Source organism: Hemiscyllium ocellatum, chromosome 5 (genome assembly GCF_020745735.1).
Source record: "Hemiscyllium ocellatum isolate sHemOce1 chromosome 5, sHemOce1.pat.X.cur, whole genome shotgun sequence".
Lineage (NCBI taxonomy): Eukaryota > Metazoa > Chordata > Chondrichthyes > Orectolobiformes > Hemiscylliidae > Hemiscyllium > Hemiscyllium ocellatum.
The window spans coordinates 84,421,259-84,449,067 of record NC_083405.1 but is presented as its reverse complement, the minus strand read 5'-3'; the positions used below and the strand labels follow the sequence as shown (position 1 = coordinate 84,449,067).

Below are 27,809 nucleotides of genomic sequence, written 5' to 3'. Positions count from 1 at the left end.
TAGCAAATGGAGTATGATGTGGGAACATGTGAAATTGTTCATTTTAGAAGAGAAAAAAAAAGCAGTATTATTTAATAAAGAAAACTGCAGAAAACTACAATACAAAGGAACTTGATACTGTGCAAGAAGCACAAAGTTAGCACACAGGTGCAACAGGTAATCAGGAAGGCTAATGTAGTGTTAGTCCTTATTTCAAGAGTTGGAGTGTAAGAGTAAGGAAGTTTTGCTGCAACTGTAAAAGACACTGGTGAGATGACTTCTGGAGTACTGTAAGCAGTTTTGATTCCCTTATTTTAGGAAATAATCATTTCATTGGAAGCAGTTTAGAAAAAGTTCATTCGGATGATCCCCAAGGTGGAGAGATTGTCTTAAGAGCAAAGGTTTAACAGGTTGGGACTCTACTTATTGAAATTTAGAAGAATCAGCAGTGATCTAATTGAAACATTTTGGATTCTTAAGAGTCTTGACAGGGTTAATACTGAGAGAATGTTTCCCCTTGTGGCAGAGTCTATGACCAGAATGTATAGTCTCAGAATGAAGAGGGGCCAATTAAAGTCTGAAATGAAGAGGAATTACTTTTGAGGTTGAGTGTCTTTGGAACTCCTTGCAGCAGAGAACTGTGTGCAGAATCTTTCTGTGTATTTAATGCAATAGATAGATTTTTGATAAGTCAGGGGATCAAAGGTTATGAGGAAAGGGCAGGGAAGTGGATGTGAGGTGCGTCATATCAGTCTTCATCCTATTGAATGGCAGAGCAGGCTCAAGGGACCATACAGCCTACTCCTGTACCTTTTTCCTGTGGTTTAATTTTACTTTCATTGAGGCTTTAACTTACTGGTTTGAAAATCTAATTTCTCTTATTTTTATTTCTCAGGGATGCAGATAAAAAAGCACGCTATGATGAAATTTGCAAGAAATATGGTATGTCAACATATCAAGTTACATTTATCACTTAGTGATGTTTAATATATTAGGTAAAATCTGTTGTACTGAATCGTAGCATAGATGCAGCAGAAAAGGAGGCCATTCAATTTATATTGTATTGTTGCCCTGACATTTTACGTAAAGTCCTGCAAATGTTTCCTTTTAAATAGTGATCCAGATCATTCTTGAAAGTGATAATTGACTCTGCATCCACTATACATTTGGGTTTTGAATCTAATGCATTAAGTATTATAATTGTCAGTTAATTCAGAGTTGTTTAACAAATTTCATTATCTCAGACAAATTTAATTAGGATAGGGACAAAATGGTGGCACAGTGGTTAACACTGCTGCCTCACAGCGCTAGGGACCTAAGTTTTATTCCAGCTTTGAGTGACTATGTGGAGTTTGCACGATCCCTCCTTGTCCGCATGAGTTTTCTCCCACAGTCCGGTGATGTGCAGGTTAGGTGGATGGGCATTGCTAAATTGCCTCATACTGTCCAGAGATGTACAAGACTGATGGCTTAACCTTGGTTTAAAAAAAAACCCCATGTGGGGTTCACCGGGATAAGGTGGTGGGAGGGTCTGAGTGGGTTGCCCTTGGAGGGTCAGTGCAGACTGGAGGGATTCTATGATTTTATAAGATTGCACATTAAAGCCGGTTGTTGGAGATGGTTAGAAATAATGCCTGAAGTGGTACCACATTCAATTGGTTCTTGCTTCCAAGAGTAGGTGAATTCACCAATAATAATCATATGCACATCCATACATATCCTATCCCCCTTGAATTGAAATCCATTTCTCCCAAACCAGGCTCCAGGCGCCAATCACACTGTGTGTCCACACCACATTGACTTCAGTGTTTCAAGAAGGCAGCTTACCAAAACCTTCCTGAGCTTAATTAGGTTTGAGCAATGTCTACGTCCTATGAACAAGTATAAAAGCAAATGATTTTAACAGAAAATCATACCATCTATCCCCATAACTTTACTACTGCTTTTAATTACTACATTCCTCCTTATAGTCCCAAATTGAAGAGTATCTTGTATAATGTTAAAAATCACATAACACCAGGTTATAGTCCAACACGTTTATTTGGAATCACTAGCTTTCGAAGCGCTGCTCCTTCATCAGGTAGTTGTTGAGTGTAAGTTCGTAAGACACAGAATTTATAGCAAAACTTTACAGTGTGATGCAACTGAATCCAGGTCTTTTCTCAATATAACATTTCTGTTGCATCACACTTTAAACTTTTGCTATAAATTCTGTATCTTATGATCTTATACCCCACAACGACCTGCTGAAGGAGCAGTGCTCCGAAAGCTAGTGCTTCCAAATAAACCTGTTGGACTATAACTTGGTTTTGTGTGATTCTTAACTTTGTACACTCCAGTCCAACACCCCGCCTTCAAATCATCCCCTGTATCATAGCCTGCTGTAATCAGTTTGAGGGTACTATTAAGCCAGCTGGTATTCGCTGAACAGAAATGTTAGGTAAAGGGAGTATGGAGTAGCTTCAGTGTGCATATAATTCCTTTCTAATCCAGTATATAGACAAAAAGGGGAGAGTCAGAATTGTATTTTGTAACAGGGAATGAACCAGAGCAAGTAAGACATGTGGGGAACAAGAAGGCAATAATGAGCATAATTTAATGTGCCTAAAGATGATAATTGAGAAGGACATAAATAAAAAAGCAGCTGAAAATGTGTTGCTGGAAAAGCGCAGCAGGTCAGGCAGCATCCAAGGAGCAGGAGAATTGACGTTTCGGGCATGATTCCTGAAGAATGGTGCCTGACCTGCTGCGCTTTTCCAGCAACACATTTTCAGCTCTGATCTCCAGCATCTGCAGTCCTCACTTTCTCCCATAAATAAAAAGTAAACCAGATTAAAGATTGGAGATAAAGAGATTTTTGGGGAGCTGAGAATAGAATTTGGGACAATGAATGGGTAACTGCATGGATAATCATTGATCTTGAATAATAACAAACATTTAAAACAGTTTTCAAAAGAATGCAGGAAAATGTGTTTTGCCATAAGAATGAATAGACTAAATAGACCAGTAATATTTTATTACAATGACGTGGGGAGCAATTGTGAATTAGGACAAGGGGCAGACCTCCATTATGTAGACATCAGGAGAGTACATAAACAGAGAATACTAAGAAGTTAGGAGGTAAGTCAAAAAAGCTCACTGCCAAGAGGAAATTAGATTTTCATGGAACATAAAACAAATAGTGAAACATTTCATAAGCACATCGACAAAAATAATAACAGGATGATTATGGGACAGACAGGATAATATCAAACTGACAATAGGTGGCAGAAATGTTTAAAAAAAAACTATTTTGTTTCGATTTCCACCAGAGAGATCTAACAAGTAGATATGATAGTGAATGAGGGGGGTTCATTTAAAACAAAAAAAGGAATATACTGAATAAACTAATCAAACCCAGAGTAAATTAAATTTTATTCATTATGTTGGGAAGAGAACTGAAATTAGATGCACTAAATTCCCTGGCCATATGATGAAATATTTTAAAGAATAAAGACTGCATTGTGGCTTTGGTGTACATGGATCTATGAGAGTGGAAAGGTGGTAGTGTTTGCGGTCACCTGGCAGTAGGTGGATAGATAATTATGGTGCTAATTTGTCACTTCAAAGATGAGATAATCTTCATATGTTTCTTTTAAACAATTTCCTAGCTTCTAAATGCATCCTGTGAAAAGATTAACTGTATATATAGCAGCTATGCAAATTTAGAATTAACACATTTCTCATTTGTGCTTATGATGTATCTCACGTATGCTTACTGGAAGCTTTGTTTTTCATATGCATGGAGCCATCCTGAGCAGGGTAAAATAACAAGTCGAGTTATTGTACCTCTTTTAAATTAAATAGAAGTACCAAGAACAAAAGTTCACTGGAGAACTTTTCACAACAGCACCTTGACCAATCAGAATCAACTTGCAAACCAATCAGCACTTTTTGTATAAATTGTTGCTCCCTTTTGAAATTTGGCATTCCTGCATCTGTCTTGTTGAATGCAAGATTAAATACTTAAAAACATTTCTCTTTAATTAGGTAAAATATTTCTCTTTATTTTATCAAAGTAATACTTCCTCTCAGAATATTCAAATATTTTAATTTTTTTTCTTTATCGTTTATTTCTATTTTACTTCGATTGCATAATAATTTAGAATAAACTGATGTGTGCAAAGCTTGTTCATAAGTCGGGCTTGTTTAGGTGCTGCTTCTCCATTTCTTCAGCCTATTGTTGTCTGTCAAATGTTCAATATTTCTACTATATCCTTAACATAGTGAATAATCAGTCGATACTTAATGCATCTTCACAGTAATCTAGCATAAATGTACTTCTCAGCTCAGTTGATTAAGGTTTTCTTTAAATTAGACTTCATGAAACAAGTTTAAAATGATATGCAGAAACTGCAGATCAGCCATTCAGAAAGTATATCTTTGCATCATGCAACCTTTAGAAAATCTGACAACATAGCAATATGGTGCATTAATATTCTAAGTAGTAGGATGTGGTTTACCATAAAGATAAATTGTTTAAAAGAATAAGCTTAAACTCTAATAGCACTAACTCTAATGTGTTATCTGACTTGTTTCCTGTAATTTGCAAACCCTTTCCAGCAGAAATACACTACTTCCATATAGTCATTCTGTAGTGTTGTTGAAAATTCCAGATTTTCATTAGTACAATTTCACATTTTTGAACCTTTAACAGTTTATTCATTTGAAATACCTTTCCCTTTGCTCAGTTAAGAGCTTGAGAAATAAAGGGTCATTTAGCCTCAATATCCTGCACTGTCATTCAACATTGTGGCTGATCTAGCTCAGCGGGACCATCCCCTAATGTTTTCAAATCTCTGAATTCCCTTATTGAATTCCACAACAATCTATGGATCTTTCTTGAATTGCAAAGTTCACACCCAGTACTAAATGACCAACTCTTTATTCTGAGACATTAACCCTTAGTTATTGATTCCTGATTCAGGGAAATTGCCTCTCAGTATTTGTCCTGCCTTGCTACTCGGAATTTTAAATGTTTCAACAGGATTACGTTATATTCTTTTGAACAAGAAGAAATATTGGCCTTATCCTTGTCCTCACAAGACAATCCTCTATCCAGGAATGAGTGCAATGATGTTTGATTGTATTCTCTGTGAAGCAAGTATATCCTTGGTAAGGGGACCAAAATTGTATACTGCACCACCAGGTGTGATGTTTTGCCAGGCTTATAGACAAGGGCATTGCTGAGGGCCTTTGATCCTATTTTTCAACTGTTTTTACGAGGTAAGAAAATGCTGCCAAAGGGGTAGTGAAAGGAAAGGTGGTTGTTATACTTGAAGGAGTAAAAATAGAGGAGATTTGAGGAAGCTGATTGTAGTTAAAATTGATTATTCACCTGGACTGGATCAGATGTGTCTTTCTGTGTGAACTATAACTGCATTGACTATCACCACTTTGATGCTCCCCCTTAGATGCAGAGGCTGTGTCAAAGGATCAGAAAAATGCAGATGTTGCATCCTTGTTCCAAACATTATGTAGCAATAAACCCTGTAAATGCACCTCAATCAATCTAACCTGTGTGAACAGAAACCTTTAGAAATGATAATCAGGAAAAAGTTAAGTCACATTGATGAATGTGGATTAATAAAGAAAAACTAGCACAGATTTGTTCAAGGCAACTGTGTTGACCGCAATTCATTGAGGTTTGATAAGGTAAAAGACGAATGAGGGTAATTGATGTAGTATACATGGACATTCAAAGGCATTAGAGCAAATGCCACGTAACAGGCTAATTAGCAACATTCACATAGAACAAGAGAGCAGAGACATCATGAAAATGAATCTGGCTGTATGATATAAAACTAAGGTTCTTTCATGTTAGAGGAATGTACATAGAGTGGTTGGTCCTATCGATACAACTTTTCTTGACGTATATTTAACAGCATAGACTTGTCTGTTTGGGATCGAGTTTCAAAATTTGAAAGTACTGAGAACTGCAGCAGTTGGAATTTAATATAGAGAAGTGATGATTTGTTTGGAAGGAAAAGGAGAACTAATAAAACAAAAGTGGACACTATATAAAGGGGAGGCTCAAGCGTACAGAGATGTAGATATGCTTGAAGGTGCAGGACAAGTTGATAAATAATTAATTAGACATGTTGGATTTTGGACTTTATAAATACAACTGTGGAGGATAAAATCAAGGAAGTTATAGTGATCTATCATTTAAAAAAAACTGCTTCTGTCTCACCTGTGGTATTACATCCAGTCATGGATGCCAGATTCACTGTGAGGGTATTAATGGTGATGCAGCAAAAGCTTATAAGAATAGTTCCAGGAATAAGCAAATTCAGTTGTTTCGATAGATTGCATAATCTGGGGATGTTTTCCTTGGAGAAGGGAAGCTTGAGAAAAGATTTCAGTCTGAGGAAGGTGGGATCTGTACAAGTAGTATGAGTTGCAAGCCAGCAGTACCAATGTCCTTGCAGGGGTATTTGTTACTGAGAAGTGGCTTTAAACTGCAATGGCCAGAGGAAAAGAATTGAAGTAGCAAGGTGAGCGTGAGGGGAAATAAAAATGAATATTGGAAAGTAGAAAGCAAAAGTATAAACCAGAGTTGAGGAAACGAACAAATGGGACTGTTGTACAACAAAACTGGAAAAAGAGAAATAACACAAGTCTGAAGATACTATGTCCAAACACATGGATCATTCGAAATAAATTTGATGAACTAACAGTGCTAATGTACTCAATATGACTGTGATTAAGGGGGCATGTCTGCAGCAAACCAAGCTGGGAACTGAACATGAGGAGATTTAGGAAGGACATGCAAAAAGAAAAAGGAGGTGAGGTAGCATTAATAGTGAAAGATGAAGTCATTGCAATCATGAGAAATAATATCGGTGTAGGAAATCTAATGTGGGGGTGGAGCAAAATAGCAACAAGGAGTGGGAAGTATTAGTAGGAGTTGTCTGTTTCCAATCAAATGGTAAGTTAGGAAGTGACAGTGATCAGGAAATTAGAGATGCATGTGACAAGGGTTTTATAGTAATCTTGAGTAATTGTAAATTGGACACTCCATATTAGCAATAATATTGTGGTGGATGCATTTCTGAAATGTGCACCAAGTTTCTTTTAAAATTAGTACATTGAAGAACCAATGAAGGAATGTGCTTTCCTAGCTTTGGTTTAATGTGATGAGATGGGATTAATCAATAACTTTACTAAGAAAGGGCCATTAGGAAAAAGTGACCATAATATAATAGAGCTCTTCGATGTCACAAGGAATTAAGGGCTACTGGGAGAATGCTGGTAAGCGGAGTTGAAATGCCCATCAGCCATGATTGAATGGCGGAGTGGACTCGATGGGCTGAATGGCCTTACTTCCACTCCTATGTCTTATGGTCTTAAAGTTGATCCTAACACTCAGCACATGAAACATTAAAGACATGAGATGTAAATTGGCTATTTTAGAAGGACAATTTCACTAAAAGGCATGACAGTAGATCGGAAATGGTAATATTTAAGATCAAATGTGTGCATTGCAACTGTTTGTTTTTAGGGGTACAAGAAGCCAACACAAAAACTTAACTCAGTTAACAAAAAAATCTAATGATAGTATTCAATCCATGTGAGAATGGACTATGGAGACCAAGAAAATGGCAAAGTAATTAAACAGTTGTTTAATTCTGTGTTGACAGAAGTTGCAAATAGTTTCTCAGAAATGCTAGGCAAGCAAGATTCTGTTTGGAACAAAGTATTGAAGAATATTAGTATTACTTAAAAAAAAAGCTGAAAATCAATGGGCCTGAAAGCTGATTGGTCCGCAGATCCTGATATTTATATCTCAAGGTATGAAAGAAGATGCCATGGAAAAAGTGATTTGGCTGCCGTTTTCTGAAATTCTGGGAGGCAAATGTATGTAACTTGACTATTTTTAAGAAAGGGGGAAGGAAGAAAATTGGGAATTTCAGTCTGGTTAGCCTAACATCAGTGGTAAGTAAATGCTGAAGTCTGTATACTGGTAATCAGCCTGTTCAGGCATGTTATGACACAGCTGTGGAACAGGTGAGACTTGAACCAAGGCCTCATGGGCTAGAGGTTTAGACATGACTACTGCACTGAAAGGTGCCCAATAATGTTGGAATCTATTTTGATAGACTCCATGGCTTGGATGTGATAACAGAACACATGGTGAATGTCAATTGGGTTACATAACCAGCATGGATTTGTGAAATGAAAGTAATTATTAACAAGCTTGCTGGAGTATTACGAGTGAATCTGATGTATTTGGATTTTCAGAAAGCTTTTGATAAAGTCTCCTAATAGAAGTTGTGCAAAAATCAGAGCATGTGGGATTGTGGTAATGTGCTGACATAATTTGAAAATCGATTAGCAGATAGGAAATAGTAGGAATGACTGAGGTTTCAGGTAGATTTCAACAATTTGTGAGTGAGCGCTTTAGTAGAAAAGTTGGAATGGAAGAGTATTATTTAAATAGTTATAGTTTGGAAAATGTTGAGTTAGGAGGAGAAAGTGAGGACTGCAGATGCTGGAGATTAGAGCTGAAAATGTGTTGCTGGAAAAGCGCAGCAGGTCAGGCAGCATCCAAGGACCAAGATAATCGACATTTCGGGTCCTGAAGATGGGCTCGTGCCTGAAATGTCGATTCTCCTGCTCCTTGGATACTGCCTAAAATGTTGAGTTAAAAGAGATTTGGATATCCTTGTGCTCTAGTCACTGAAAGCAAGTATGGTAGCAAAGAGGTCTTAATTCATCTATATATGGCCATGGTGAGAGCACACTTGGGGCACTCTGTTTCTTTCCCTGTATGACAAGCAAAGATGACCAAAACTACACAAATGTTCACCAGACTGATTCCTGAGATGGCAGGTTTGTTGTATAAGAAGAAATTGGGCCTGAATTCACTGGAACTTATAAGCACACGATTTTTCAGTGAAATATAAAGTTTTGATAGACTTGAATATATTGGATGCAGACATGATGTTTCTCCTGACCAGATGTGCCATAACAAGGGTCATGATGTCAGGATATGCATTAGGAAGTTTCTGACTGAGGTGATGAGAAATTTCTTCATTCAGTTGTGAATCTGTAGAATTCTGTAACATAGGAGGCTGTGGAAGCCAACTCACTGAGCATATTTAAGAAAGAAATAGAGGCAAATACTGTTGAGGGCTATGGGGTGAGAATAGGAGAGAATGATATTCAAATAGATTTCAGCCATGATCATTTAGACTAACTAAGCTCAGTGGGCCAACTTGCATTCTATCCTATTTTTGTTTCTTGATAGAGGAATTCAGGATTTTGGGCTCTGGACATAACAGATGCAGAGAAATCATTCCCATTGATGAAAGGGTTGAGAACCAAGGGGATCTGATTTAAAATGATTATTCTATTTGAGTAAAAAATGCTTGGAGAATTCTGCTAAAATGAAGTGTTGATGAATTTCCTTCAAATTGGCTTACATGATACTGTGTAGATGTTTAGATGATCCATCCACTTATAACACAACTTTGCTGCAGGAGGAATAAAATTGCATATTTATTCCAACTTGACTACCAAAACATTAATTTTGACTTAAAAATATATCCCATAAATCTTGGAAAATAAATGTGTATCTTTATACATGACATATGGTTTTTGAAAGACGTGAAGTTTTGATGGTTTGTCAAGTATTCCAATATAGCTTCGTAAAAATTGAGGATTCAGTCTTGTTGATTTAGTTTGACAGTTACATTTCTAATCTTTCCATTGTTATTCTGTGCTGATCATAGTTCAGTATTGCAATCAAATGTTACTCAATACAGACATAATAAGGACTGATATGCAACATAGAAATCATAGAAACCAACCCAACCGCCCCGTGGCTGAACACTTTAACTCCCCCTCCCACTCCGCCAAGGACATGCAGGTCCTTGGCCTCCTCCATCGCTAGACTATGATAACATGACGCCTGGAGGAAGAGCACCTCATCTTCCACCTAGGAACCCTCCAACCACAAGGGATGAATGCAGATTTCTCCAGCTTCCTCATTTCCCCGCCCCCCCCCCACCTTTTCTCAGTCCCAGTCCTCGGACTCAACACCGCCTTCTTGACCTGCAATCTTCTTCCCGACCTCTCCGCCTCCACCCCCTCTCTGGCCTGTCACCCTCACCTTAACCTCCTTCCACGTATCTCATTCCCCAAGTCCCTCCTCCCTACCTTTTATCTTAGCCTGTTTGGCACACCCTCCTCATTCTTGAAGAAGGGCTTATGCCCGAAACGTCGATTCTCCTGCTCCTTTGATGCTGCCTGACCTGCGCTTTTCCAGCAACACATTTTTCAGCTAGAAGTCTGTTTGCCATGTGTTTCTTTTGGTATTTTAGGATACAATTCTAGAGCAACAACTAATTCAGTAATATGAATGCAGAAAAACTTGTCAGGCATGTTGAATTCAATCCTTCTCTTCACAGCTTTAGTATCTCTTCAGATTTACTTTCAATGTAAGAATGAATAAACATGTAGGTTGGTAAGTCTACAAATAAGAATTTATAAATGGCCATTTTCATCCATGTGAAAGTCTTTGACTTTGTCAATTGAAAGGGCTTAAGTGGTGTCCTTCTTAAGTTTTCTTTCCATTAAAAATTTGTTACTGTCTTCTGTCTACACCATAATGACATGCAAACTGCAGTCTTCACCAGTGGAATCACCATAAGCTGGTTATCTCAGTGAAAAAAGGGTCAATCAAGAGTGTGTGATTGCACTAACATTTCTCCCTTTTTCTCTCTTCATTACTGCACTTCATCTCTAACAACTTATTGGAGGTGTGGAGGAAATGTACAAAACAAATGGGGAGCTGCATAGAGTTCAATCTCTAAAAGCAATTAATGATGTGTGAACTCTCAAACTGAGTTGCAGATGGTTATTGACTTCTCGAAAGAATGAGAAAATGGGTCTTTTACAAAATACCTGGAAACAAACCAGCTCCCACAGCTAACACCTTCCCCATTTACAACCTCCTGTCAGTTAAGATCAGTGGTGAAATTCTGGGAACCGTGGACCACTTTTGTATTTTGGGGATGACTTCTCAACGAGTGTGTTTAGGAGATTTGGACAAATTGCCCCAGCAATCTCAAAGCAATGGAGAAATGCTATCAACGGTGCTATTGCAAGATCCTTAGTCCAATAGCAAGAAAGATGGGCCAAGGTCAGTATCCTTTCCTGACCCAATATGCCAGCATTCCTGCAGTAATCACTCAACCAGCTCTAATTGGCTGAATTTTTTTTTGCCTAACTCCAGACTTCTGAATCAACCTAGAATTTGATCATGAGAGGACATTCCCAGGAGAACAGCAGAAACACTTTAGGTATGTTCTTGAAACAGCAGTGAAGAGGGCAAATATCCATGCTGACTCAGGTCTGATCAAAATGAGGAAAGGTCATTTCCCCAGATAGCACACATAACTCAAGATATTATGCAGATGTGCAGAGATGAAGACAAGGGTCTGGAGGGACTGTGCAAACCTAGGGGGGAAAAAAGACCTCAACCCAACTCTTTAAGCACCGTCTGTGCTGAATGTGACAATGTCTGCAAATTATCCAGTGAACTTTGTGACAATCACAGAATCCATCAAGTCAGAATGGAAGCAAGTCCTCTTCAATCTTTAGGAACTGCTATAAGAGGATGAAAAGAGAAAGGCAGGCATTGCTGATTGCCCTACATAGGACTCTGATCTTTATTAGGTATTTGTTTGTGCCTTAATTTATCGTTGCAATAATTTGAAGACAAACCATGAAATCTGGTCTGATAGAAATTATTAAGATGTTTTGCAAATATTGAACATGACTCATCATAATTGTGCCCTGTTGAATTCAACCATTACAACTTATTATTGCCTGATAATAAGAAGTAATAATCAAACTCTTCAGTGCTGCAAAAGTAATTCATCACACTTAATTTTTTAATTTTAACTTAGTTTTCTATCAACCTATTCAGACATGTTATTACACACCTCTGGAACAGGTGGGACTTGAACCTGGGCTTCTCAGTCCAGGGGTTGGGACACTCCCAAAAGAGTCTCTCTCACTTAAATAAAAGAAATCCTAACTACCTTTTTACCTTCTCCACTTGAACCTGATTGAACTCTTGACTGTGTTGTGTCTTTTTTGTACAATTTTTATAACTGGATAGAAAGGCCTTCTAGGCCCATCCCTTCTGAGTGCTTGGGACCAAACACTTGCCAGCACAATTAAGTGTTAATTATTTATTGATTTTGAGGCAGGCTAATGGATTGCTAATGATTAGTAGCCTACAGGGAGACAACATCAAAAGTTAGCTTTAACCACCTATTGCTCTAGTGCTCTTACATTGTATGTATACTCTTTGCTTTAAAAGCCTAGCATTTGAAATGAGCTGATGTCTAATTCCTTTCTGTGAAAACATGCTAAAATTGAAAAATGAATTAAAGAGCAACAGTGGGATTGTGTCTTATATACTTTATGCAGCCAATTAAATTCTTGAATTGTTGCTATTTTACCAGTATTGCGTAATTCATTTATATTTTTGATATATCATTATTGAACTTATTGATGTAGCCAAGAAACTGTTAAGGCCAAATCCATGAATGTTTAAGTGAACTAAAATGTAAAAAAAAATTAAATCAGTCACTTATTTATTTGACATGATAGAAGAAGGTGCTAAACATAAACTGAAAGATCTATGGATGCTGGAAATCAGAAACAAAAGCAAAATATGCTGGAAAACCTCAGCAGGTCTGGCAGCATCTGTGGAAAGAAATAACTTAGTGTTTCACGTCCATTGACCAGAAGGGAAGGGTCACTGGACCCAAACTGTTAACTGATTTCTCTCCTCAGCTGCTGCCAGACCTGTTGAACTTTTCCAGAAATTTTAGTTTTTGTTTGTGTATGTTGTGGAAGAAAGAGCAGGCCATTCTGTCACTTGAGTTCCATCACTCTGTTAAATTATGATTGATCTTTACCTACAAGTCCATAGGTCTGGTCTCTGTTCAATATTAATGTGAATTTGTATGGGAATGGGATTGAAAAAAACGAATTTTATATCATTAGGTTTGATCTTGGCCTCAAATTTCAATATGTCTTGTGGCAGATTGCTGTTCATAAAGCTGAACTTGTGCATATCTTTGCATTGTATAGATCTTCTAAGTGTTGATAAAATAACAATTTCAGAAATATATTGGATTTTTTTGCCATCCTGGACTTTAGATTAAGATGTTAAAAATTTTTTAAAAATTGTCTAGGATTAAATGCAGAGCAGAAAAGGAGAGTAAATGAAGGAATGGCAAGATGATAGTTGCCCTGCTACCCTGCCCACTGTAGATTCAGTTGAAGATACTTAAAATGTCAAATCTTAAAATGTCAAGCTTATTTTTTTAACTGTTCTATAGCTTTCTTCATTCCATTTAAATTATAAATGCATATTTGTTATGCAGTACAGATGTTGGTTATGATTATTTTGCCCTTGGGGTATTCCATAGTTAGTTTGTAACTTGAGAATCTTCCTGTTAATGAGAAAAAGAATCCAAATTTGTACAATATTCTTTTGCACAAAGTAATGCCTCAGGAAATAGATTGTGTGTTGCCTCATTACGTAGACTTTAAATAATTACAAGGGGCAGATATTTGCTATACTTGCATTAGGCACTCCCAACAGAATAATTGCATGACCAGAATGAAATGGAACAGTCAGTGTAAACAATTGTGAATTCTAGAATGGCAATGGAAAGTCTGAAAAATCACAATCTAGCTTACAGGTATTATTTATATCCCCAGTGTTATTCTCTGCTTCCTGACTTTCTTTTATTTGACTGGTTTCCTGGTGACCAAAAGTTAATTTTTGACTTAGATTTAAATTTCTTCCCTATAAGCTTCTTGTATTTAGTTCCTTTCCTAGCCCTGGTGCCCATTTGGATTTATTATTGACACATTTTGTTGATTTATTTTCTTTTTTATTCCTCATTCCATTTCAAACTTAAGACTGAGGATTTACTTCCCATGTTTAAAACATGTTTGGTTCTACCTACCCGCAAGCCTGGGGAGCTTATGCATTCAAACTTCTTCCCCAATTACCACTGCTTTTACTTGGTTAATTTGGAGAAGATCCCTGAATTCATTAGTCAATCAAATTTTCCCCTTATTAACTTAATTAAGACTCTTATATTAAACTGTATAAAACTAGTGATCCTCTAACTTATCATAAACAACGCCATGAAAAAAATTCTGTAATTCCTTCCTCTTATAAAGTTCATCTCGTTCATTGTGTTATTAATCAATAATGTTAATTTTCCCTATCCAGATATTTGGATACATGGTGGAAATCGTGAAAATTGTGCTTATTTTTGGACAGTTGTGACAATTGCACCACAGCAGCTGAGACAAGCTGCAAAATTATAAAAGAACATCATCCCAGGATCTAGATCCATGTCATTCCTCAACATGGCAGATAGAGAATAGTGCAGTACTGCAAGAACCCAAACGCTCGAAATTTGCAGTTGACACAAAGATAGGTGGGAGAGTGAGCTGTGAGGAGGATGTAGGGAAGTTTCAGTGTGATTTGGACAAGCAGAGTGAATTAACAAATGCTTGTCAAATGCAGTATAATTTGGATAAAAGTCAAGTTATTCACTTTGTTAGCAAAAACAGAAAGGAAGATTATTATGTATATGGCTGTAAATTGAGAGAGAGGAACAGGCAATGACACCTCTGTCCTTGTCCACCAGTCGCTGAAGGTAAGCATGCAGTGAAAGAGGCAAGTGATATGTTGGTCATCAAAGTGGAAGATACAAGTATGGGATTAGGGGTATCTTGCTGCAATAATAAAGGGCCTTGGTAAGATCACAGAGAACATAGAACATTACAGCGCAGTCCAGGCCCTTCAGCCCTCGATGTTGCGCTGAGGAACCAATCTGAAGCATATCTATCTTACATTATGCCAATTTCATCCATATGTTTATCCAATGACCATTTAACTGCCCTTAAAGTTGGCCTGTCAACTACTGTTGCAGGCAGTGTGTTCCATACCCCTACTACTCTGACTAATGAAACTACCCTCTGACATCTATTCTGTATCTATCATCTCTCAACTTAAAGCAATGTCCATTGTGCTAGCCATCACCATTTGAGAAAAAAGGCTCTCACTGTCCACTCTATCTAACCCTCTGATTATCTTATATGTCTCAATTAAGTCACCTCTCAATCATCATCTTCTCTAATGAAAACAGCTTCAAGTCCCTTAGCCTTTCCTCATAAGACCTTACCTCCATACCAGCAACATCCTAGTGAAACCCCTCTGCATCCTTTCTAAAGCTTCCACATCCCTTCTATAATGCGGTGACCAGAACTGCACACAATACTCCAAGTGCAACCACACCAGAGTTTCGTACAGCTGCAACATGACCTTGTGATTCTGAAATTCAATCCCTCTACCAATAAAAGCTAACACTCCGTATACCACCTGAACAACCATATCAACCTGGGTGGCAACTTTCAGGGATCTATGTATTTGGATACCAAGAATCTTACCATTAGCCCAGTACCCTCTATTCCCGTTGCTCCTTCCAAAGTGAATCACCTCTCACTTTTCCACATTAAACTCCATTTGACTCCTCTCAGCCCAGCTCTTCAGCTTATCTATGCCCCTCTGTAACCTGCAACATCCTTCAGCACTATCCACAACTCCACCGACCTTAATGACATCAGCAAATTTACTAACCATCCTTCTATGCCCTCATCTAGGTTATTTATAAAAGTAACAAACAGCAGTGACCCCAAAACAGATCCTTGCGGTATACCACTAGTAACTGAACTCCAAAATGAACATTTTCTATCAATCACCACCCTATGTCTCCTTTCAGCTAGCCAATTTCTGATCCAAACCACTAAATCACCCTCAATCCCATGCCTCTGTATTTTCTGCAATAGTCTACAGTGGGGGGAACCTTATCAAATGCCTTACTGCCTTCCATATCTCTTATAACTTTTTCCAACATTTTACCCACAACTGAATGAAATATACTTGCCATGGTTGCCTTTACTCCCCTTCTTGAACAAGGGGACAACATTTGCCTTTATCCAGCCTTCTGGCACTATTCCTGTAGACAATGATGACCTAAAGGTCAAAACCAAAAGCTCTGCCATATCCTCCGTGGCTTCCCAGAGAAACCTAGTATAAATCCCATCTGGCCCAGGGGACTTAGCAATTCTGAAAGTGTGAAAATAGCTAACACCTCCTCCTTGTGAACCTCAATCCATCTAGTCTAGTAGCCCCTATCTCAGTATTTTCCTCAACAGCATTGTCTTTTTCCAGTGTGAATACTGATAAAAAATATTCGTTTAGCGCTTCCCCTATCATCTCGGACTCCACGCACAGCTTCCCACTATGCTATCCTTGATTGGCCCTATTCATTCTTTTATTCCTGATCTATCTATAGAATGCTTTAGGGTTTTCCTTGATCCTATCTGTCAACAACTTCTCATGGCCCCTGCTAGCTCTTCTTAGCTCTTTCTTTAGGTCTTTTCTGGCTAATTTAAAACTTTCAAGTGCCCTAACTAAGCTTTCATGTCTCATCCTAAAATAAGCCTCCTTCTTCCTCTTGACAAGAGATTCAACTTCCTTAGTAAATCACAGCCCCCTCACTCGACCACTTCCTCCCTGCCTGACAGGTACATACTTGCCAAAGACACGCAGTAGCTGTTCCTTGAATAAGCTCCACATTTCAATTGTGCCCATCCCCTGCAGTTTCCTTCCCTATTCTATGCATCCTAAATTTTGCCTAATCACATCATAATTGCCTTTCCCCTAGCAATAACTTTTGGCCTGCGGTATATTCCTGTCCCTTTCCATGGCTAAAGTAAACATAATCGAATTATGGTCGCTATCACCAAAGTGCTCACCTACCTCCAAATCTAACACCTGGCCAGGTTCATTACTCAGTACCAAAGGCAATGTGACCTTGCCCCTTGTTGGCCGGTCTACATACTTCATCAGGAAACCATTCTGCACTCATTGGATAAAACTGACCCATTTAATGTATCCGAACTATAGTATTTCCAGTCAATATTTGGAAAGTTAAAGTCCCCATAACAACTACCTTGTTACTCTCACTCCTATCCAGAATTATCTTTGCTATCCTATTCTCTACATCTCTGGAACCATTTGGAGACCTATAGAAAACTCCCAACAGGGTGACTTCTCCTTTCCTGTTGCTAATCTCAGCCCATACCACCTCGGTAGATGAGTCCTCATAGTAATACTGTCCTTGACCAATAATGCCACACCTACCCCTGTTTTACCATCTTCTCTGTTCTTACTGAAACATCTAAATCCCAGAACCTGCAATAACCATTCCTGTCCCTATTCTTTCCATGTCTCCAAAATGGCCACAACATCGAAGTTCCAGATACCAACCCATGCTGCATTTTCACCCACCTTATTCCTGATGTTCCTGGCATTGAAGTAGACACACTTCAAACCACCGTCTTGTTTGCCGGTGAACACTTGCGACCTTGAAACCTCATTTCTGACCTCACTGCTCTCAACCTCCTGGACAATGGAGCTACCATATAGGTTCCGATCCTCCTGCTGAATTAGTTTAAACCTTCCTGAAGAGCATTAGTATTTCCCCCCCCCTCCCCCCAAGGAAATTGGTACCCCTCTGGCTCAGGTTTAACCTTGGAACATAGCAGCTGATGTGAAATGTAGGTGTGCCCACTATGCTGATCATCACTGTGTCTTTGTGGATTCCTGTGCAGGTATATTTCTGCTGGAGTACAGTTTTAAACGTCAGCCTGTTGAAACAAAAAAAAGCATAGAACTAGGAGCAGGCAGAGTCCATTCAGCTCTTGGAGCATGCTGCACCATTCAATATGACTGTCTGTCTGATCTGCTATCTCCATGTCATATTCCAGTTTTCTCTCTATATTCTCGATGCCTTGAATATTTTCTTAAAATTTCACAGGTTGACCACTCTGAGTTAAGAAATGTTTCCTCATCTAAATAGCCTAGCTCATATCCTGAGACTGTGAAGCCTGTTTCAAACTCACCAGCAATTGGAAATATCCTTCTGGCATCTAGTCTCTAGCCCTGTTTGAATTTTGTATGTTTCAATCAGATCCCCAGTCATTCTTCTAAATTCTGATTTGACTAGACCTGTATTCACTGCTCTCTCGTTGCATAACAGTGCTGTCATCCCCATTGTCAACCTCGTGAAATTTTGTGCTCTCCATCTATTGTAAGTATATGTTAAGTAGAGACACCAAAACTGTACAGAATACTTCAGGTGCATCTCACTCAATTCCCTGCATAACTACAGTAAGACATCCCTGCTTCTGAACTCAAATGCTCTCACAACAAAAGCTAAAATGTATTTATTTATAACTATTTGCCTTCTAATTGCTGCTGCCTTTGCATGTTTATTTTCATTGACTGGTGTACAAGAATACCCAGATCCCTTTGTATGTGGACATTTTCCAATATATCATTATTTAATATGCAGGCAAGTGAACAGCTTTATCTTCTCGGTGTCAGATGCAACATGATCTCCCCCTCACCCCTTTCAATGTTGAGAGGAAAGATGTGAACTGTTATATTTTGGTACTGTGTTTATAACTTAAGGTAAGTGAAGGGGAATATGTGACTGGTACTGAAATCTGCATGGCAGTAACCCTTGGTGGTTTGACTGGTAAAGGTTGACTATGAGGTAAGATTATCTTGCTAGGAAAAAGGCACAAGATAGTTATATTTGAAGACGTTCACAGTTTCTTAAGTTCACAATGGGTAGACTAAGATTTTTGAATTCATTTCAACTTTTAATTCTAAGACCCAAGTGATTACTAATTATAGATTTTGGCTGTCTCAATCTATCAAATGTTTACTGACCTAATTAATTAGAAGACTTGTTCTAATTACAAGTGTCTTCACAAGTTTTACAGTATTTATTGAGTTCATCAAAGCAATCATAAAAGAAATGATACTAATTAAATCGTAATTTTCAATTGCACCACTTCAAAATACGAGTTTGTGACATTGGTTGACTGGGCACAGGTCTCTTGTTTTATTTGCTGACTAAGATCTTTCCTCTGTTTTCAGTCTTCCTTTCTTAAATATCAAACTATTATAAATCACCACTAAACCTTTAGAAACGTAGAAATTAGGGACAGGATTATGCCATTCAGCCTTTTGTGCCTGCTCCACATTCAATATGGTCATGGCTAATCATTCCAACTGAGTATCCTGTTCCCGCTTTTGCCCCATACCCTTTGGTAAGTTAGCTCTGAGAACTATATCTATCTAATTCTTGAAAACATGCAATGTTTTGACCTGAACTACCTTCTGTGGCAGTGAATTCCACTCTCTGTTTGAAAACATTTCTTCTCACCTTGTAGATTGTGACCCCTGGTTCTGGATACCCCAGTCATTAGAAATGTTCTTCCTGCATTTACCCTGGTTTATCCCTTTAGAATTTTCTAGGTTTCTATGAGATTCTCCCCCCACCAACTCCAATAAACATTGTCCTAACCGATTCAGTCTCTCTTCATATGTCAGTTCTGCCTTCCCAGGAATTGGTCTGGTAAACCTTTGTGGCACTCCCTCCGTTATCAGAAAAGTCTTCCTCCGAGTAGGAGACTAAAACTGCACACTGTACTCCAAGTGTTGTCTTGCCAAGGCTTTGTGCAATTGCAGTAATGCATCCTTGTTCCTCTACTCAAATCCTGTCGCTATGAAGGCCAACATAATATTTGCCTTCTACTCGGTCTGCTGCAGATGCAAGCATATTTTCAGCGACTGGTGTGCAAGGATATCCAGGTGTCACTGCATCTCTCCCTTTCTCAATCTATCACTACTTAGATGTTAATCAGCCTTCCTGCTTTTTCTAGCAAAGTAGATAATTTCATATCAGAAGTATACATAATCAGTCATGCATTTTCCCACTCAACATTTTCAAATCACATTGAAGCATCTCTACATTCTCCTCATAGTTTGGCTCCTCACCCAGTTTTGTGTCATCTACAAACCTGGAGATGTTACATTTAGTTTCCTCTTATAAATCATTAGAATATAATGTGAATACCTAGGCTCCAAACACTGATTCCTGTTGTATTCCATCGGTCATTTACAGCTGCTTAGAAAACAAACCCATTTATTCCTACTCTCTTTCCTGTCTACCAGGTAGTTCTCTGTCCATTTCAGTGCATTATCCCCATTGTATATGTTAATCTCTTACGTTAAATCTTCTTGAATGCCTTCTGCAATTCCCTAGTAAACCACATCCACTGGTTTCCCCCTTACCAACTAGTTATATGCTCAAAAAAATCCAGTACATCTGTCCAGTTTTATTTCCCTTTAGAAATCCATGCTTACTCTGTCAATCTCATCACTGTTTAACAAGCGCCATGCTATTAATCCTTTATAATAGACTCTAGCATATTTCGGATTTTTTTCCATTGCCGATGTCAAGCTCAATGGTCCATAATTTGCTGTTTTCACTCTGTCTCCTTTTTAAATAATGCGGTTGCATTAGCTACAGTGCAATTCTTAGGAATTGTTCCATGTCTATGGAATCTTGAAAGATGACCACAAACGTATCCGCTCTTTCTAGGGCCACTTGCTTAAGTACTCTGGGGTGTATAGCCTCCCTTAGTTCTAATATTATCACTAATACACCTACTTAGCCATGGTTGGACCACCTTTCTCATTTTTGTACCAGGAAAGAATAAACAATTTTTGCAGTTCCTACGTGAACACTTCAACTATTTGGCATTGCCTATCCACTGTCATCCTTTTAAGTAATGCTCCCCAACTTATCATATCCAGCTGTTGCTTCATACGATCGCAGTTTCCTTTATTTAAATTCAGAATTCTAGTCTCAGAATCTACTATGTCACTCTCCATGTTTGTGAAGAATTCATTATATTATCATAATATATTATTATGTATATCAGAATTACAGCTGCATGTTTCTGCCATCTCTTAGTTCATGTTAATGCCTTCCCCAGCATTATCACGACATACTACCCAGTATTGTTTTCTGCCCTCTGGTGTTTCTAAGTTCTACCCATACAGATTCCACTTCACCGGAGCTAATATCCTCTCTCAATATTGCATTAATGTCCTCTTTAACCAGCAATTCTATGCCACCTTCTTTTCCTCTTTGTCTGTCTTTCCTAAGACTGAATACTCATGGTTATTCAGTTCCCACCCCTGGTTACCTTGTCTTTAATCCCACTTATGTCATATTCATTTGAATCTATTTGTGCGACTGATTAATTGACTTTATTGCACATGCTCTGCACATTAAAACAAGGCCTTAAGTTTTGTCTTATCTTAACTTTCTTAGTTATGATCATGTTAATTCGCACTGTAGGTTGAACTCTTTATCACTTTTCTTAATTCTGCGTCTTTCATTTTTACCCATTTTGCCCTTTCTGCTGTCTCCCGATGTAGATTCCCAGCCCCATGGTACTCCAGTTTAAATCCTCCCAAACTCCATTAGCATATAGTTTCCCTAAGGTATTGGTTTTGGGCCTGGACAGATCCAAGCTTGTACTGCTCCCACCTCACCCAGAACTGATTCCAAAGCCTGAGAAATTCGGAGCCCCCACCCCCAAATCTCTCCAGCCACGTATGAGCAATCTGTTTGTCATAAAAGTTTTCTTTAAAAGTATTAGTACATCGGAGATTAGGCTGTAGTTAGTTGTCATTTATGGTTTTACTACACAATGGGATAAGTGCCTTAAAAAAAATTGAGGGAAGGATGTCTAATATTTTCCTTCTTGTTTGCTAACTTACATGCGTATTAGGAACTTCAGAAGCCATCAATAAGTTGATTAATTTACATAGGTCAAAGTTGCTGAAAGCATAGTTCTGATTTTATGATTTTTCAGCCACAGAGGCAACTGTGCTAACAATAGCCCATTCCAATCTTCTTGGCCTTGGGATTCAAAGGAGAACAAACAGCAATCCATTAATTAGAAATGGCAATAATCAAGCTATCATTTCAGTCTTAGGCCAAATGTGGATCTTCCAGCGACAGTTTGAAAACAGTTTGATCTTGTGGGATACTTACTGTCTGACTTGTCTGCTAAAATACAAAATACATGTTGACTGAATCGAACTTGTTACCCTCACTGATCATTCCTATTACCATCTCCTTTTTAAAATGTCAGTCATAATTTTTTTTGAAAAAACTCATTGCCTGCCCTTGATTTAACTAAGTAATATTGTACTGAACTTTCTCACAATAATTTTTCCACACTGGGTTATGCTGACTGATTTGCTATAATTTGATTATTCCTTACTGCACTGTAAAACAACAGGATAGTGTTAACTGTTTTCTGATATCACATCTGTAATGTTAACAAAAATGTTCAGAGCTTTGCTGTTTTGTCCCTTGCTTCTCTTGAAACTGAGATGCATTTCATCTGTTTCTAGTGATTGATCTACTTTCAAAGTTCACAAACCTTTAATATGTTTGTCGCATCTATTATTTCAGTTTCTCTTTAACTATAAAGTCAGCAGCACCCCATCCTTTGTCAAGCCAAGTGCAATGTTTTTGTTAACAACCATGATTCCTCATCAGATAAATTACTTATATATTTTGGAAATACTTCTTTATTTTCTTTGATTTCTCCTTGGCAATTTTTTTTAATGCAACCTCTGATAACATATGGCAAATGGTAATACATGTGTAATAATTCACTGCCAGTTTCTGCAGTACCACCAGAGGTAGATGCAGTACTGCAATGCAAATATATGCAACAGCTCTAGAATAACCTTAGTTCTGGGTCCCAAAGGTGGTCTGTACTTCTGACATGGAATCTTTCATTGCTGCCATGAAAGCTTATGATGATTTTTGTGGCTTTAAAATGTAAAAATAAACCAGAAGTAAAAGGTACATCTAGCATCTTTTCGAACAATGAAAAATCTCAAATCACATTTCAGCATATGAAGTACTTGGTAATGACTGGTATGATTAAGGATACATGACAGCCAATTTGCATATAGCAAGATCCCAGAAAATGCAATGTAAAAATGACGAGGTATCTGTTTTTGTTCATTTGCTGGTCGAAGGGAATGTTTTGGTATAGAGATGTACAGCGCAGAAACAGACCCATCAGTCCAACTCGTCCATGTTGATCAAATATCCTAAATTAATCTAGTCCCATTTGCTGGCACTCTAAACCGTATCTCTCTCAACCCTTGCTATTCATGTACCCATCCAGATGACTTTTAAATGTTCTACCAGTCTCCAACACTTCGTTTAGCAGCTAATTCCATATACACACCGCCCTTTGTGAAAAAGCTGCCCCTTAGGTCCTTTTAAATCTTCTCCCTCTCACCTCGAGTTTTGGATTTCCCAACCCTACTCTGAGAAAAAGACTTTGCCTACTCACCCTATCCATGCCCCTCATGATTTTATAAACCTCTATTTGGTTATCCCTCAGCCTCTGACGCTCCAGGGAAAATAGTCCCTGCCTATTTATCCTTTTCTTGCAGCTCAAATCCTCCAACTACCCAGAAAGCACCACTGTTTTTCTTCAAATAGTACAGGAGCAGGAGTCAGCCATTCAGCTTACCGAACCTGCTCTGCATTCAAATAGATCAAGATTGATCAATGCCAACTTCCTACGCTGTTTCCATATCCCTTGATGTCATTAGTCTCCACAAATTGATCCATTACCATCTTGGACGCACTCAATGACTGAGTTTCCACAACCATCTGCAGTACAGAAATCCAAAGATTACCAAGCTCGAAGTGAGCTCAGTCCTACCTGGCTTGCCTTTTAGTCTGAGACTGTGTTCCTGTTTCTAGACACCACAGCCAGGGCAAATGTCCTTCCTGTAACTACTCCAACTAACCATTTTAAGAATTTCAGAAATTTTGACAAGATCATCTCTCATTCTTCTAAATACTGGTCCAATATTTATACTGTCAGACTAATTCAGATATAAATAGTTGCTGGGCACTGACAACTACCAGAATTATCAGGGTATCTTAGCATGAGATAGAAATTCTGTCTCATTAGAAATGCACTCCAACTAAAGGATTACATAAAAATCTCAATTCATTAAATTTCACTGCTTGGTCTTTAAGCAATAGAAATAGCCTCTCAGTAGAGTGGCTTTGTGTCTCAAAGGTTTATTTTCTTGTCCCTCAAAATTGAAGCAAAAAAGAATGGAAACTTAATTTAAGGCCAAAACTTAATACTTAGGAGTTTAATCAAAGTTTAACACTCAAAATAAGATTTCTAGTCTGCAGTGTTCCTAATATAGTTCAATATTATGTTGAATTCTGTGTTTGAATTTTATATTGATTTATTCTGGGCCTAAAATCATATTTTTAAATTTCAGGTCTTCTTCAGAATTCTGATCACCTCTATAGCAAGTTTGAAAATGAATAAAGGAACTCCGCTTTCAAGAGTGCCTGGATGTCTTTAGTACTCTCACTGTTGCAACCCACTATTCAATCAAATGAAGCAGTCTATCTTCACATTAACATATATTTTACATCAAAAATCATGTTATTTTCATATCATTGTATTTCAGTATGATTTCTGCATTTGTAATGTTGAAAGCCCTCCAATTCTGTTGAAATGACATGGTAAGAAACATGTTAAACTCTTTTCGAAGTTGTTATATCCCATCAGATGTCCTACTGTCGTCATGTGGCAAATTGCACTTTTGTATAGAAACTGACAATTTATATTTTCAGTAGTGACAATTATATTGAGAAATCCTCCAAGCTACTTACCTATGAGATTACTTACTTGCACAGTATTGTTAAGATAATTAAAATAAATGCTGTATTCTTGGTTTTATTTTGATGTTGTATATTGTCTAATTTGACTTTATACAAATACTAGCCCTACTGTATTTCAAAAATGCTGGATTTGATTCAGATATTTTATTTCTAGTCTGATACAGATTACAATGAAGAGATTTTATTTTTGTTTCAAAGTCATATACTGTTCAGAAGAATTAATTCCCAGGCCATTTCAATCTGCTGCATAAAATGAAAACAGAAAATGCTGGAAATACTTGGCAGGTCAGGAAGCATCAGTGAGGAGTGAAATAATGAGTGTTTCAGGTTTAATAACCATACATCAGAACTTAATCTGCATTATTATACCTTATTTTATATTATGCACATTGATATATCTTGTTTCCAAAGAGATCACTAATAGATGCTGAAATTTAACTTGAACGAGTAGAAAGTTTTCTAAATCATAGTTTGTTCTGGTGTCAAATAATAAATTCAGTTGCATACTATATTGTTAAAAACAGAAGTTATTTGGGTGATATCATTTGCATCATGGGATAATTGTCACCTGCTTTAAAATATAAACCTTAAATGGCGAATCTTTATTACAAGTCTGAATTGTTTTGATGTTTATGTTAGGCAGATCTTTGCACATTAGCAGTTCACTGTTTGATATACTTTAAATCACTATAATATTCAATTACAAGAATGAGATATTGCTGTAATTTACGATTTTTTTGTACAAATGAGGTGGTAAACAGACTTGATTGCTTTCAGAATGGAGATATCTCCCAATAAGTGCCAAAGGGAGTGAGAAATTTCATCTATTCCCAATATTATATTTTCTAAATATTTTCAATGAATTGTAATTGTTTTGTGTATTTTTCCCACTCAGTTTAATAAATTTAACTTGTCTATGTACAATATGTATTGCAATGTCTAGTTCTAGCCTCCTGCTGAAGGGACACCAAAACCTTGTCCATATTGAGTTGTAGCTGACTTTCAATGAATTGGCTCAGTTGCCTGCCATTCTATCAGGCAAACTTTGTGCATAGCTTCCCCCAAGTTGCATTAAAAGAAATAGTAATAAGATCCAGAACTCCCTTTTCTGTTTCATTCATACTAATTCTGTGCTTGTATGAAAGTGCAGGCTCAGTTATAGCCCTTTAGCTGAGGTATCTTGGGACAACATAAAGGCAAGGGAGAACTAGCATTATAAGTCATCACCAAATTTTTCTGAACTTTGCACCTGTGAAGTAGTTATTCTTTAGGAATAAGAGTCTTATGGATAGTTTGTTTATTATTCTACAATGAATTTTTTTTTAACAAGAATTGAAGATGAAAATACCAGAAGTCTTCAAGACATGTTCTTTCCTATTAACTCTTAGCTCAAGCCTAATTTTCACCTTGAGTCATCCAGATAGTTTTGGAAAATGATTACAAAAATAACATTTGTATAACTTTAATTAAAACAATCTTTTGGGCCGTTACAGCACTCATTTGCTTTCAGCAGTGGAGGATTTTAAGCGGAAAGGACCCATGCAGTCTGAATTGTTTTGGTCGACCATAATTTTTCTCAAAGGTTTTGTGCCTATTAGTTTCAGTCTGAGCATTTGTGTTCCTGAAACTGAGTAGTAATTATTTGTTGGGTAAATTCTGAAAGAAATTTTAGTTGAGTTTTTAAAATGTTTCTTTTTGTTTATTAAGACATTTAGAGTCATAGAGATGTACAGCATGGAAATAGACCATTCCGTCCATGCCGACCAGATATCCTAACCCAATCTAATCCCACCTGCCAGGACCCGGCCCATATTCCTCCAAACCCTTCCTATTCATATACCCATCCAAATGCCTCTTAAATGTTGCAATTGTACCAGCCTCCTCCACTTCCTCTGGGCAGCTCATTCCATACACGTATCACCCTCTGCATGAAAAAGTTGCCCCTTAGGTCTCTTTTATATCTTTACCCTCTCACCCTAAACCTGTGCTCTCTAGTTCTTGATTCCCCGACCCCAGGGAAAAGACTTTATCTATTTACCCTATCCATGCTCCTCATAATTTTGTAAACCTCTGTAAGGTCACCCCCAGCCTCCAATGCTCCAGGGAAAACAGCCCCAGCTTGTTCATACTCTCCCTGTAGCTCAAATCCTCCAACCCTGGCAACATCCTTGAAAATCTTTTCTGAATCCTTTCAAGTTCCACAACATCTTTCCTATAGGAAGGAGACCAGAATTGCATGCAATATTCCAACAGTGGCCTAACCAATGTCTTGTACAGCCGCAACATGACCTCCCAACTCCTGTACTCAATACTGTGGCCAGTAAAGGAAAGCATACTAAATGTCATCTTCACTATCCTGTCTACCTGCAACTCCATTTTCAAGGAGCTATGAACCTGCACTCCAAGGTCTCTTTGTTCAGCAACACTCCCTTGGACCTTACCATTAAGTGTATAAGTGCTGCTAAGATTTGCTTTCCCAAAATGTAGCACCTCGCATTTATCTGAATTATACTCCATCTTCCACTTCTCAGCCCATTGGGCCATCTGGTCAAGATCCTGTTGTAATCTGAGGTAACCCTCTTCGCTGTCCACTACACCTCCAATTTTGGTGTCATCTGCAAACTTACTAACTGTACCTCTTATGCTCGCATCCAAATCTTTATGTAAATGACAAAATGTAGAGGACCCAGCACCGATCCTTGTGGCACTCCACTGGTTGCAGGCCTCCAGTCTGAAAAACAACCCTTCACCACCACCCTCTGTCTTCTACCTTTGAGCCTGTTCTGTATCCAAATGGCTAGTTCTCCCTATATCCCATGAGATCTAACCTTGCTAATCAGTCTCCCATGGGGAACCTTGTCGAACACCTTACTGAAGTCCATATAGATCACATCTACTGCTCTGCCTGCATCAATCTTCGTTGTTACTTCTTCAAAAAACTCAATCAAGTTTGTGAGACATGATTTCCCACTCACAAAGCCATGTTGACTATTCCTTATCAGTCCTTGCCTTTCCAAATTCATCCTGGCCCTCAGGATTCCCTCCAACCTGCCC

At 37.9% G+C, this 27,809-nt stretch overlaps 1 protein-coding gene across 1 annotated transcript in view; it reads left to right on the top strand.

Annotated features, from left to right (window-relative positions):
- The window catches only part of LOC132816099 (pituitary tumor-transforming gene 1 protein-interacting protein-like), a 66,362-nt gene extending 40,517 nt beyond the window's left edge, over positions 1 to 25,845 (top strand). Inside the window, exons 6-7 of the mRNA XM_060825540.1 lie at positions 875 to 921; positions 24,347 to 25,845. Of these exons, the coding sequence (XP_060681523.1) occupies positions 875 to 921; positions 24,347 to 24,396 (97 nt within the window). The 3' untranslated portion in view covers positions 24,397 to 25,845. The remainder of the gene's footprint in view (positions 1 to 874; positions 922 to 24,346) is intronic.
- Positions 25,846 to 27,809: the final 1,964 nt, after the last annotated feature.